We start from the raw sequence: 12,944 nt of genomic DNA, 5'->3' as shown, positions 1-12,944 counted from the left end.
CTAACACGCTCTTCCTGCTTCCAGGTTCAACCAGTGCTTCGGGGTCCTGGGCGTGCTGGACAGGCTGCATGGCACCGATGCAAAGTTCAGGAAAACCAAGCACTACGAGCGTCACGTCTTGCTCACCAACCTCACGCCTCTGTCCGAGAGCATTCCAGACGCACCCAAGAAGGCCCAGTGAAAACCTCTGACCCATGTACTTAAACCTCCATTCTAGCCTTTCTCAATCTTTTGGTCTCTCTGGACCCCATAATAGCCTAACGTCCCCCAATTCATAGTATTCCATCGCAGGGATCTTGGTAGGCAAGACGACGTGATTGTAATCAAATTCCATTAAATGACAACTGTGGCCAATGAGCTGTGACATTGCACCATATCGGTAGGCGTGACACGTCGTGAGAATACTACAAATATGAAAAGTTTTCCCTTGAAGAACTCAGAATCAATCTAGAATGGCTGTAATAGGGTCTGTTATTTTTTTTTTTAAGGGAAAAAAAGAGAGAGAGAAAAGTCTTAGGCTTTGGTTAACACCGATGCCACAGGGGAAAAACAGCCCGTCTACGCACAGATAACCCGACAAACATAGATTTCTGGATTTCCGTTCCTCCCAGTGAGGAATGGAAAGTAAAATCTTTGCATACCGTCATCAAGCATAGAAGAAGGTGTAGCTGCCTTAGATTCAATCCATCCTCGCATCCAGAGTGGCGTCTGGAGCTACCGCTCGTCCTCAGACTAATACTTCTCTGCTTCATTGCAGTCTATTGGTCCAGCCTCGGAGGTAATTGGATGTGCGTGACCACTATATATTGTTCATACTGTCTTCAAGCCACAGTATGATGTGAAAGATGTACAATTTTCACGTGTTTCTCACTGGTGGGGATCACAGGAAGGTCGCATGAACACATTTTAGGGCACTTTAATTTAAACTTTGGTCCTAGTTCTTTGTATAAAAAAAAAAAAAAAGTCTAAACTTCAATGGAATGTGAGGAATTGGCTGAGTTGATATAATAAGCTGTACACGTTCAGAGGTTGACTGAATATTCTTTTCTGCATTTTTCAGGGCATTTAATAAAGTAAATACTTTATTTTGTACCTATAATTTTCCTACTTGTCTGCAGCAGGGACACTTGGGTGAAACTACTTATCCTTAATTATGGAACAGGGATAGTCTTTGGTCATAGCTAGAAGGCATCCTCATTTTGTTGAAATGCATTATAACTTGGAAAATCTATGACAAAATCTACGATACGTGGATATTTTAACCATGACCCTGTTTTTCACCATGGGAATCTCACTATTCAATATAATCTCTTTTGCTAATTAATATTTGAAAACACAACATTTCAGTCGGGGTAATAGTGAATTCAGTTGGTAAATGTCATATATTTTCGCCCTGTCATGAGATGTAGTGTTTTCATAGCAACAGAATAGTGAAATAGAGCTACTGAAACGTTCAGATCAAGAACCATGTAAGTCACTTTAGAAATGTTGGCTAATAGGGCGACTGAGTGGCGCAGTGGGCAAGGCGCTCGCCACTAACGCAGGGGATGCTGGTATCGAGCCCAGCTCTCGCCGTTGCTACCGGCTTGGCCGGCCGTCATACTAACAATGGACCTATCTCAAACCCTGCCCTCTTTTCTTGATCCTCCAATCACAACTGTCGCTTGCCTCGGACAAACAAAGCTTGTCCGAGGCAAGAGACCGTTGTGATTGGAGGATCAAGAAAAGAGGGCAGGGTTTGAGATAGGTCTATTGCCAGTGTTAGAGGGTGGGAAAGCCGGTGGGTGGGGATTGGACGTTGTGGACAGCGACTCCTACAGGTCGGTTGGGTGACTGCGGTATGGCAGAAACAGGAAGTATCGGGGGCAGCGTGAGCCTCCCACGTGTTACTCCTCTCCACTGACCCAAACAGTGCATGCGTTTTGCAAATCTGATTGGCCACTGACGTTTCTGGTCATGTGACATGTGCGCCCAATCGTGTGACACGCCCATTTCCGGGTCTAACAGCCTGCAAACTACCTAACGCTTAGTTCACTGGTTAAGCTTAGGCGACTCTTTCGAAGTTGGTTATGGTTAGAGTTTGGAATCAGGGCTGGCGTTTTATCGCCATGCTCTAAGACAAACTCTAACCTTAACCAACTTCGAACGAGTGCCTAAGCTTAACCGGCGAAAGAACTTGCCGTCACACGATTGGTGCGACCAGAAACGGCAATGGCCAATCGGAGCGCAAAACGCGAACGCGAAAGCATGCACCGTTTGGGTTTCGAATAGACGCCTGACGCGACACGTGATGCAAGGCTTCTATCCTCACTACAGCCGACCAGTGGGAGGCATAGTCTAGCAACGTTCAAGACAGGGGAGGGAAGAATTGGAAATACGAAATTGGGATGGGAGAAAAATTGAAAAAATTAGGAGGAAAAAGTGGATTAAAAAAAAGAAATGTTGGCTAATGTTTTCAAATCCCACAATAAAAAAAATTGAAATAAAGAAAAGTGCAACTTGAGGGTTATGGATATTCATAGTTCGATTTTCAGGTATTCATTAAGAGATTTTAATCAACTATAAAATAAATTGGACTACCTTTAACATTTCACACCAACATTTATCTGAGGTTAGAAGTGGTACATGCTACTAATTTGGTTCAACATATTTCATTTCAATGATTAAGGAAAGATTTTGATACATCTGTTGATTTTCTCTTGGATAAAGAGACAGTGGACTTGGTTTTCATTTGCTGTACTACATGACTTCGTCATTGTTTTCATTTTACCTACTTGATCTGATAATGCAGACATTGTATTATTATTTTTTTTTTTAGTTTTTACAAGAATGTTTAAAGCAATAGCACTTTCTGTAACACTTAATTTAAAGCATACATTTATAAAGACATTCATAATAATTTATAATGCATTATAATGTTATATGCCTGTTTTAAGAACGTTGTGTCTAAGATGAATTTCCTTTGGGACACTAAAGTCTATCTTATCTTGCCTTGTCTTATTATAGCCATATGCCTTGAGTCAAGTGTTGCTGCACTTTCTGTAAATCAGTCTATTCCCATGTTCCACTGTATTATCTTGGTGCTTGGAAAGCAGGAAAAAAGGACATCCCAAATAGACTATTTTATAATCTGTTTGTATGCACTTTTAAAGGTGCTATAGATAACATTTTTACATAGAGTACTTGTTTTAAAAAAAATAAATAAAAATAATAATAATAACAATACATTCACAGCTTTTAGAAAGGTGCAGAATAAAAGTATTGCTCCCTCCCCAAAAATAATATTGATTAATAAAAAATTTGGTCTAAAATGCATGTATCCCCCCCTACTTCCCATCTCCCCACGTGGAATGCACGTGATTGGATACATTACATGCTGGTGCTCTAGTGCGATATCTAGCGGTTGAATGTTATCTATAGCGCCTTTTAATTAATTCATTGGCATTTATAAAACTGATGCATTTCCATGAATGCTGAATCATATTACAATAAAGGCCTTAGCAATGAGTAGAACTGTGTGTGTATATATATATATATATATATATTATACTGTATAAAATATGAAAACCTGTTCAAAATAATCATCCTCGAATCGTGACTGACAATCTCTGTATCACAATATTGGATGGTCCTTCAGCTCTGCCAGTTTGGACCTCTGGGTTGCAATTCAGGGACCAGCTTTGGCTTTTTAACAACATTCTAGACTGGATTGTTGCACAATTATAATAAAGATGTTGAAGAGATCACGTGTTGCACTTCCTACTTTTTCTATTATAGCCGATTTTCCAGAGCCTGTGTGGGACTGAGCAATGGCATGAAATATGAAACAAAAAGCTGAAGGCCGGACCAGCACTCTTCAGATTTTTTTTAAATTGTTTTTAATGGCAGCCTATAATACAGACATGTTTCAGAACAGGTGTTCCATCTTCAGTGTTAATAGGCTAGCAGTGATAGCTTGTAAAAATGGGAGCTACATATACCATGTGGACAGGAAGTGACATCATAGAGGTGAGCTTGAGGTGAGTCAACTTTGACCTCCAGAGTAAGGACTTAATAATGTAGAATGTTGAAAACAAATATAAACCAGAAACTTAGATAAGCCAATAGCAAACACAAAATTCTATAAGCAAAGAACAACAACAACAGAAGGAAAACTTTTCACCATTCGTAAAACTAATAATAATAGTAAAGATAATCATGATAATAAAAGTAAAAAAAATAATAGTAAAAAAAAGTCACTTGTAGAAAACAGGATAACACATTTTTTCATTCATTCCCTTTGGTGAAGTACCATACCATCAAATGAATATAGTAACCTGTCTCCCCCTCTAGAGGGCATTGTAAACAAGTCCCATCATAAACAATAAGATTGCATTAGGAGAAAAAGAGCTACGGTACAAACATTCACCCTTAAGAAAGGACATTGTGGTGCTAATCACTCAAATATGCATCTGCAATGTTTGTAATGGTGTATATCTCCGGGACCGATGAACTTTTCTTGCTTACTCCTCCGTGTCTTCCTTTGGCCCATCTCACCGGTCATGGTGGAAGGGGGCCGTCTGGAAACATCGTCTGTGTACGGAGGGAGTATTCTCCACTTGCACAAATTGAAAGTAGGCACTTCCGGCTGACTTCCGGTTGCCAATAGTACTTCCTGTCCCATCCAAATACATTGGTTTTAGCTACTTTTCTCCCCTTATTTAAACAACTTTGTCGGCACAGAGAGGCAATGAAACGTTTGTATTATTATAGTATAGAATGTATTTAATAAGCAAACGTTTGTCAGCAGGGTTTTTGGGCTGTATTTCATGTAAAAACGTTTACTGTTAGTTTCCTTGCTCAGCCAGCATTAGCCTTCATTAGCTAACAGAAGCTAGTGGTTAAACAGGCCGGATTAGCTTTGAGCTAACTATCTTTCCCGACCCATGTATTCATTCCATTCTAAACATAACGTCAGTTTACAAAACATGACCTGTCTATATAACGTTGAGGAACAAATTATAAGTGTGTGGGTGTGTGTTTTGGTGAACATTGGACTGCAAACAGAAAATGCATCACAGTTAGACAGTAGCTACTGTTAGCTGCCGTTCCGGATTAGCTTTGAGCTAACTATCTTTCCCGACCCATGTATTCATTCCATTCTAAACATAACGTCAGTTTACAAAACATGACCTGTCTATATGAGGAACGTTATCTCCCGGGACGAGTAGCCACGTTAGTTAGCCAGCAACCAGTCAAGCTAACGTTAGCTGGCTCCAGCAGCTTGTCGATGTCGTCGGGAGCATTTAGCCTGCTGGCTACCTAGCTCCACTTCAACCAGCATCGGGATTCGGGAGCTCCAGCAGCTTGTCGATGTGCTAATAGCCTCAGCAACCTAACGTTAGCTGGACTGGTTGCTGGCTAACTAACGTGGCTACTCGTCCCGGGAGATAACGGCGCTGCCTGGCTGGTTGTTGGCTAACTAACGTGGCTACTCGTCCCGGGAGATAACGTTCCTCAACGTTATATAGACAGGTCATGTTTTGTAAACTGACGTTATGTTTAGAATGGAATGAATACATGGGTCGGGAAAGATAGTTAGCTCAAAGCTAATCCGGAACGGCAGCTAACAGTAGCTACTGTCTAACTGATGCATTTTCTGTTTGCAGTCCAATGTTCACCAAAACACACACCCACACACTTATAATTTGTTCCTCAACGTTATATAGACAGGTCATGTTTTGTAAACTAACGTTATGTTTAGAATGGAATGAATACATGGGTCGGGAAAGATAGTTAGCTCAAAGCTAATCCGGCCTGTTTAACCACTAGCTTCTGTTAGCTAATGAAGGCTAATGCTGGCTGAGCAAGGAAACTAACAGTAAACGTTTTTACATGAAATACAGCCCAAAAACCCTGCTGACAAACGTTTGCTTATTAAATACATTCTATACTATAATAATACAAACGTTTCATTGCCTCTCTGTGCCGACAAAGTTGTTTAAATAAGGGGAGAAAAGTAGCTAAAACCAATGTATTTGGATGGGACAGGAAGTACTATTGGCAACCGGAAGTCAGCCGGAAGTGCCTACTTTCAATTTGTGCAAGTGGAGAATTGTGGAGACATCTCAGGTCGGTCTCTGGGCTGCCCAGTAGGCCTGTAGGAGGCACCATGTGTGTAGATACATGTCTGTATTATAGGCTGCCATTAAAAACAATTTTTTTTTTAATCTGAAGAGTGCTGGTCCGGCCTTTGGCTTTTTTCCTCATAATCCTTGGGATTTCAGCACCCAGTGTCACAGGGATCATCCCTATGTTCCCCGGGTCCTATGTTCCCCGGGTTCTATGTTCCCCGCTTTGATTGATTAATAGATTGACATTTTTTATTATTTTATTAATTATTAATGTCCGCCTTGTTTCGAACGGTTAAGCTTAGGCCCTCGTTTGAACTGGTTAAGGTTAGAGTTTGGAATCAGGGCTGGTGGTCTAAAATTTTCAATCTATCAATCAATCAAAGCGGGGAACATAGAACCCGGGGAACATAGGACCCGGGGAACATAGACATGCTACTGAGAGCGCGGTCTACCTTGACTATGAAATATGAAACAAAATGAACACTGTCCCAAATTTGTCAAATGCATAATTCTTATATACAGTAGTAAAGATGTTTTGATTGTTATTCAGTCTTTCATTTCAGCTGGTCATCATCTCCTTCAATGTGTCACTGTGTTGAGATATCTTTAGTCCTTGTACCTATTCTCTACATTCTCGGTCCTCACTCCACAATGGTGGAATGAACTTAGTTCCCACGGTCCCACCACAGTCACGACAGCCGAAACCCGACGATCTTTCGCTGTCGACTAAAAACAGACTTCTTCAATCAATACCTGAAATGAAGGAGAGAAAATAAAAACGAACCTTCGTACTGTCTTCTGCTATCATGCACTCTTCCACTAAATAATCGTCCTTGCCTATTGTAACTGAGGGGTACAATTCCCTGACTGTATTGTTAGATATGATACTTACTACCACTACCTCTTGTACTTTAGACTCTGGCCACCCAGTACTAGGCATAAATAATTATGGTAAACACTCCCACGTAGATGAAACGATCCAACACAAATGTACCAAGTCGAAAGTCTGCGTTTAATAATAATTAATACATAGCAAAAGGTATGTAGAGCAATCACTTAATTACATTTATGATTTGAAATAGGATGCACTTTTATGGCAAATGAGTATTCGTTGGTATATCAATAGAGAACGTCCAATCTCTGGTGGCGCAGGCGGTAAATATACAACCTGGAATATTTAAGGAATAATAGCAATGATACTTTAATGATTATAGAACTGGATACACTAGGGGGGAATTCCGGTCGCTTGTAAGACAACTGGAGAAGGGGGGGGGGGGGGTAGAGTCTGGCTGTATCCGTCTGGCCGAGGGTATCCTGGGAGAACCCACGGTTGTGCGGCTCGGTGCCTCAGCGATCCTCGATCCACAGATGAAAGCAGTTGGACTCTCTGTGGGCCGGCTTCCTCCGGTCCACGATGGAGAGACGTGAAACGACCTCGTCGTGTAGAGCGTCTCCTCACCTGTCGTCCTCTCCGGGGGGGGGTTTTCCAACACACGGCAGTGTTGGTCTTTATCCATAGAATAATCACTGTATACAAAGCATAATCCGTGCCTGGGAAGGCGGGCTGTCGTCGGTAGAATAATCCGGTATGCAGGTCCACTCGCTCGTCGGCTCTGGGGCTCCTCGGGTGCAGCCTCACATGGGGTCGGCCACCCTGGATAAGCAGCCAGTTCTACCCGAAACGATGGTGGTACTGACTACGATAGTATTCTCACCGCACGAAGCACTACATATGAATAGACTATTATTAGCTTAATAGACTACGTCCAACTCGACGATATAGTGCCAAATATGACTATTCAAATATTAATATACACGATGTCTCAATACCGATGGTAGGCCGAACTTGGCCTTACTCCCACACGTGGCGTCGCGGGGAGGCTTTACGTCTGTCACTCTATTGGAGGGTAAGAAACTGGACTAAAAGGAAGTCCTACTTTAGTAGCGCAGTATATATACGCACTATGAACAAATAGTACCATTAGTGGTGCGGTAGCCAGATTCCTACGCGGAACTAGGACTTGTTCGTACATGTTGAGCGGTACGTTTGAACTGGGTCTGGGGGGTATGGCAGCCTGGCACCAAGGTCTCGACCAATAGTAGAATGGAGACTATTATGGGATGTTCAGTAGGCTAGAATGGATATTCAATGCATATTGTACAAGGAATATACAAGGGATATCAGGGAATATTGGAGAATATACAAATACAATTAAATATATATATATAAATAAATATATATATTCGGTTTAATCTGGCCCTTCACAACAGCCACCCCCTGATTGGTCCCAGACCTAATCAGTTAAGCAGAGACAGATTAATCGCGTTGTCTATTTACACATAAGGATTTGCTGTAGGGGTCAGTCAACTTCACAAAGTCATAGGGTTATAGGGTCATGGTCATCATCGATTGTGTCTGGGAGTCGGGGCAGTTCTATGAGCCTCGCCACGGGACGGGTGTAAGTGCGACCCTGGACAAGCACTTCAGCTGCTCGGACCTTGCCGTCGGCACCGGTGATCACTTTGCTTACGCGGCCGGCCGGCCACATAGCTCTGGGCAGTGATTGATCAATAATCATGACGACTGTTCCTTCTGTCAAATTGTCTCTCTCCTTTACCCACTTCTGGCGGGTCTGTAGAGACGGTAGGTAGTGCAGTAGGAATGTCCTTTGTTGTGCACTCTCTATGGTAGTGCAATCATCTATGTTGGGGTCTGCGGAGATAACAGTGCTCAATCCACAGAACATAGGTTTCTTATTCTCAGCCTCCTCTTGACTGGCTTCCCTCGGGATAGGCGTGGGCCACTCTCCTTCCGGGAGCTTTAGGAATGCTGGGCCGTCACTGTAGACATTGCGACGGGTGAGGTCATCTAGGGGCATTCCCCGGGTGATGACGTCAGCTGGGTTCTGTTTTGTATCAACGTAGCGCCACTCTGTTTCTCCGGTTAACTCTTCGGTTAAGTCTTGAATCTCGGTGACTCTGACTCCCACGAAGACTTTGTACTTGCATGAGTCCGATTTGATCCAGGCGAGTACTGTCGTGGAATCTGACCACAGGATTGTTCTAGACACCGGTATGGTGAGCTCACGTTGGATGAGCGTGGCTAGGTGCGCTCCGGCTAGGGCTGCGCAGAGCTCTAGACGTGGGATAGATTGTTGCTTGCGTGGGGCTATTCTCGAGCGGGCGAGGACAAATGCTGTGTAGCTCTCTCCCCCCTCTTCTTGGGCCCGCAAGTAGGCTACTGATCCGTATGCGACCTCTGAGGCGTCACTGAAGACGTGTAAGTCCATTTTACATGTCTCTGGCCTCACCGTGGGTGGGAAGTAGCTTCGGCGCATATTAACGCCTGGGAGTGAGTGGAGCTCCATCTCCCACTCTCTCCAGGTGGATGCAAGGTGTGCGGGAATGGGGTCGTCCCAGCCCTGGTCCTTGTCCCACAATGCTCGTACAATCATTTTTGCCCTGGTGGTGTACGGTAGAATACATCCTAGCTGGTCATATTGTCGGGCGAGTGTTGTGTACACACTCCGTCTGGTGGTCGGCGCCGCCGCCGGCCTTCCCTGCTCCGTAGTCAGGGGCTTGTGTCTGTAGTGAAGCGAATCTGTTTTGAATCGCCACACCAATCCCAGGGTCATCTCCTGGGCTTCTCCCGGGATTGTAGCCATCCAGGTCTCGCTGCTGGCTGCCTTGTCCTCGGAGGAGAGGCTGCGCAGTACTTGCGGATCGCTGCTGGCCCACTGCCTGAGATCAAAGCCGCCTTTGATCAATGAGGCGCGGAGTTTAATCAGGAGAGCCTCGGCTTCTTCCTGGGTTGAAAGGCTTTGTAGACAGTTGTCTACGTAGAAGCTGTTCTTTACGCTGTGTCGGACCTCTTCGTCCGCTGCTGGGTCCTCTGCTACATGTTTCTGTAGTGCAAATGTAGCACAGCAGGGGCTGCACGTCGTTCGGAAGGGGAGGACTTCCCATTGGTAGATGGCTGGGTGCTCATCTCCTGGCTTCTCTCTCCATAGGAACCGTAACAGGGGCTTGTCCTCCTCTACTAATCTCACCTGCAGGAACATTCCTTTAATGTCCCCGCTGATGGCCACCTTTTCCTGGCGGAAGCGGAGTAGAACGCCGAGTAGGGAGGGGCCGAGTGTGGGACCGGGCAGTAACTCTTTATTCAGATTTTGGGATCCGATCTGGTAGCTGCAGTTGAATACTATGCGGTCTTTACCGTTGTGATGGACCTTGTGGTGAGGCACGTACCACGATTCAGTGGTCTGGTCAGCCTCTTTAATATCCATCTTTGTGACGTGTCCCGCTGTGATGAGCTTCTCAATCTCGGCGCGGTATACACTCTCTTGGGCGGGGTTCTTGGCTAAGCGCCGCTCCGTGTTCAGCAGGTACCGTTCTGTGGCGTCTGTCTTGGCGTGGAAAGTAGGCATTCCTTCTCGCCGCAGGAGTGGCGTGGCGTATCTCAACACGCCGTTGACCGGGACTCTCTTGGTCCCTGTCTCGAGGAGGTGAATGGCGTAAATGTCATCTTTAGAGCGAATGTCTTTCTTTCCGTTCTTAAAGGGCATTTGTTCCAAGGTCCATAGCCGCTCTACGTGTTGCAGGAGTGCGGTTTCTCCCTCTGTGACTCGGGAGTGGAGACATCTAGTGGCTGTACTTCGGTTGAGAGATTTGGCGAGCGGGCCTTGGAGAGTCCATCCCAAACGGGTCTCGACTGCTGCAGGACAGCCTCGGGGTCCGGTATGAACCCGGTCTATCGGGACAATGAGGTCTGCATGGTCGGAGCCTATCAACAGGGTCGGCATAGCATTGTCTATGAGCGGGATCGGTAACTTGCGCAGATGTGCATATTTCTCCATCAGCTTGGCGACGGGGTATGTGTACCGCGACAGTCCTATTTCTTGGCTGGTGAAAGCGTCTGTAATCTGGTACCGTCGCTCAGGCTGGCCGCTTGCTGCGATAGAGAATGAGACATTCTCGCCCTTTATCGTCTTCAAATCTCGTCTTATTGTCCGAATTGTCATTTGGGTTTCGCTTCCCCGCAGCCCTAGCTGGGCCGCAGCGGAGGCGAGCAGAAGGGTCTTCTCTGACCCGTCATCGAGGACGGCGTAAGTGTCCAGGACTTTATTCTGGTAGCTTAGTGTCACACGCACTACTTTTAGGAGTACTCGGGCTCCACTGCTGCTGGCGGGATCGATGTACATGACGCTCGCTTTGCTGCTGGATGGTGCGGGTGAAGGGCGCCGTCTGTTACTGTCGTGAAGTATGTCCAGATGGGCTCCATCGCACTTGGTGCACCTTTTCTTTAAGCGGCATTCGGCTGCCATGTGTGAGCGCGCACAGCAAAAGCAGCGCTTGTTGGACTTTATCCATTGACTTGCTTCCTCCGCGTTCAGCTTGGGGAAGGAGTCACATTGCGCTAGCCAGTGTTCTTTCTCACAGTAGGGGCACACTATCTTCCACTTCTCCGTTCTGGAGGGGGTACTGTGGCTCCTGCTGCTCGGTACTGACTCCGATTGGTGCATCACAGTCACCGATCTTCTTCCATCATTTAGTCGTCTGGTTCCTTCTCTGGAGCCAGGGGTGCTCCGTCCGAATGTATCTAGCCGTAGGCTGCTGACTTCTCTCGCCAGGAAGTCTGCTAGATCGAGGAGGTTCGGTTCGGGGCCATTCGGGTCTCGGTGGTCTCTCTGCCGCCTAAAACGCTCCTGTCGAGCGGGCGGCAGCTTCTCCAAGATCCTTTCCACATTTGAGTTGGCGTAAAGTTCATGCCTCCCCTTCTCTCTCTGCGCTCCCAACATCCCTACCAGGGACTGCACTCTGATGGACAGGTCGTCCAGTGCTCGATTGTCTATTGCTGGGGGTAAGCGGTCGATGTGTCGGATCTCCTGGATCACGTAATCCCATATGCGCCCATACCTCTGGTCCAATGCTACCAGCGCTGCTGTGTATGGGGTGGTGGAAGTCGCGTAGGCGAGCGCTATATTATGTGCGCGGGGTACCTTTAAGTGCTTCAGTAGGATGGCGTATTTATGGCGTTCATCCAATACATCCACCAACATGGTCTCCAGACACATGCGGAGTTCTGTATACTGGGCCCGGTTCTCTTGGGTGAAGTCGGGTACCATAGGCGTGCCAATGTATGACGCTGACTGTGGATACATCGGCGAGCGTTGGGGGAGAGGCCTCCTAGGCGAGTCTCCTCCCGCTCCTTGGTATGGGCTGGTACCGGCAGTGTACCATGGCCCGCTTGTCCAGGTGCTGTTCCTCGGTGCGGGTCGTGCGTCGTGCTCACCCGTGTATAGCGTCGGGGGTCTGTAGCGCAGCTCCGCGGGAGTATAGCCTGGGCTGTACCGGACCTCCTGGTCCGGTAGAGTACTGTGCTGTCGTCGGGCGTGGTTCTCCTCCTCTTCCTCTTCGTCTTCAATTAGGTCATCCAGTGCTTGTAGTCTCTGGTTTAGCCTCTCCACAGGATATGCTGCTCCTTCCCGGTTGCTAGGTCTCGCTTGGACCGGTGGGGGGAGGTGGTCTGTGGGGGGTATAGACCTCGTCTGTTGGTCAAGTTCAGGGTTGTTTACTCGGCTAGGGGATGCCGCCCTGGAGGTGTGTCTAGACGAGTTCCTGGAGCCTCTGGCGGAGGGAGAGGGTGTTGTCCGTCTGATCAGCTGTTCTATTAGTTGCGCTTGCTGTCTGTCGCGCTCTGCGTCCCGTAGAGCACCAGCAGCTGCTCGCTGGCTGTCTGCTCGGTCTCTGGCCACATTCTCTTCCATCTGAATGCGTCTTATTTCTAGACGTCTATGCTCTTCTTCGCTCCGCTGCTGGATCTGCAGTCGG

General features: G+C 46.4%; 1 protein-coding gene and 1 long non-coding RNA gene across 2 annotated transcripts in view; one reads left to right on the top strand and one right to left on the bottom strand.

The window, feature by feature from the left end:
• Positions 1-1,092, top strand: part of faxdc2 (fatty acid hydroxylase domain containing 2) — a 28,859-nt gene extending 27,767 nt beyond the window's left edge. Inside the window, exon 9 of the mRNA XM_084320679.1 lies at positions 25-1,092. Within this exon, the coding sequence (XP_084176805.1) occupies positions 25-181 (157 nt within the window). The 3' untranslated portion in view covers positions 182-1,092. The remainder of the gene's footprint in view (positions 1-24) is intronic.
• Positions 1,093-1,270: 178 nt separating this feature from the next.
• Positions 1,271-3,731, bottom strand: LOC311233685. Its single transcript, XR_014620029.1, has 2 exons — positions 2,131-3,731; positions 1,271-2,043 (listed from the first exon to the last, which is right to left on the bottom strand). It is a non-coding gene; the product is annotated as an uncharacterized lncRNA (long non-coding RNA).
• Positions 3,732-12,944: the final 9,213 nt, after the last annotated feature.

This window comes from Notolepis coatsorum, assembly GCF_963971535.1.
Source record: "Notolepis coatsorum genome assembly, chromosome: 8".
Classification (NCBI taxonomy): domain Eukaryota; kingdom Metazoa; phylum Chordata; class Actinopteri; order Aulopiformes; family Paralepididae; genus Notolepis; species Notolepis coatsorum.
Note: the sequence above shows the minus strand (reverse complement) of the source record. Positions and strands in the feature narration are given on the sequence as shown.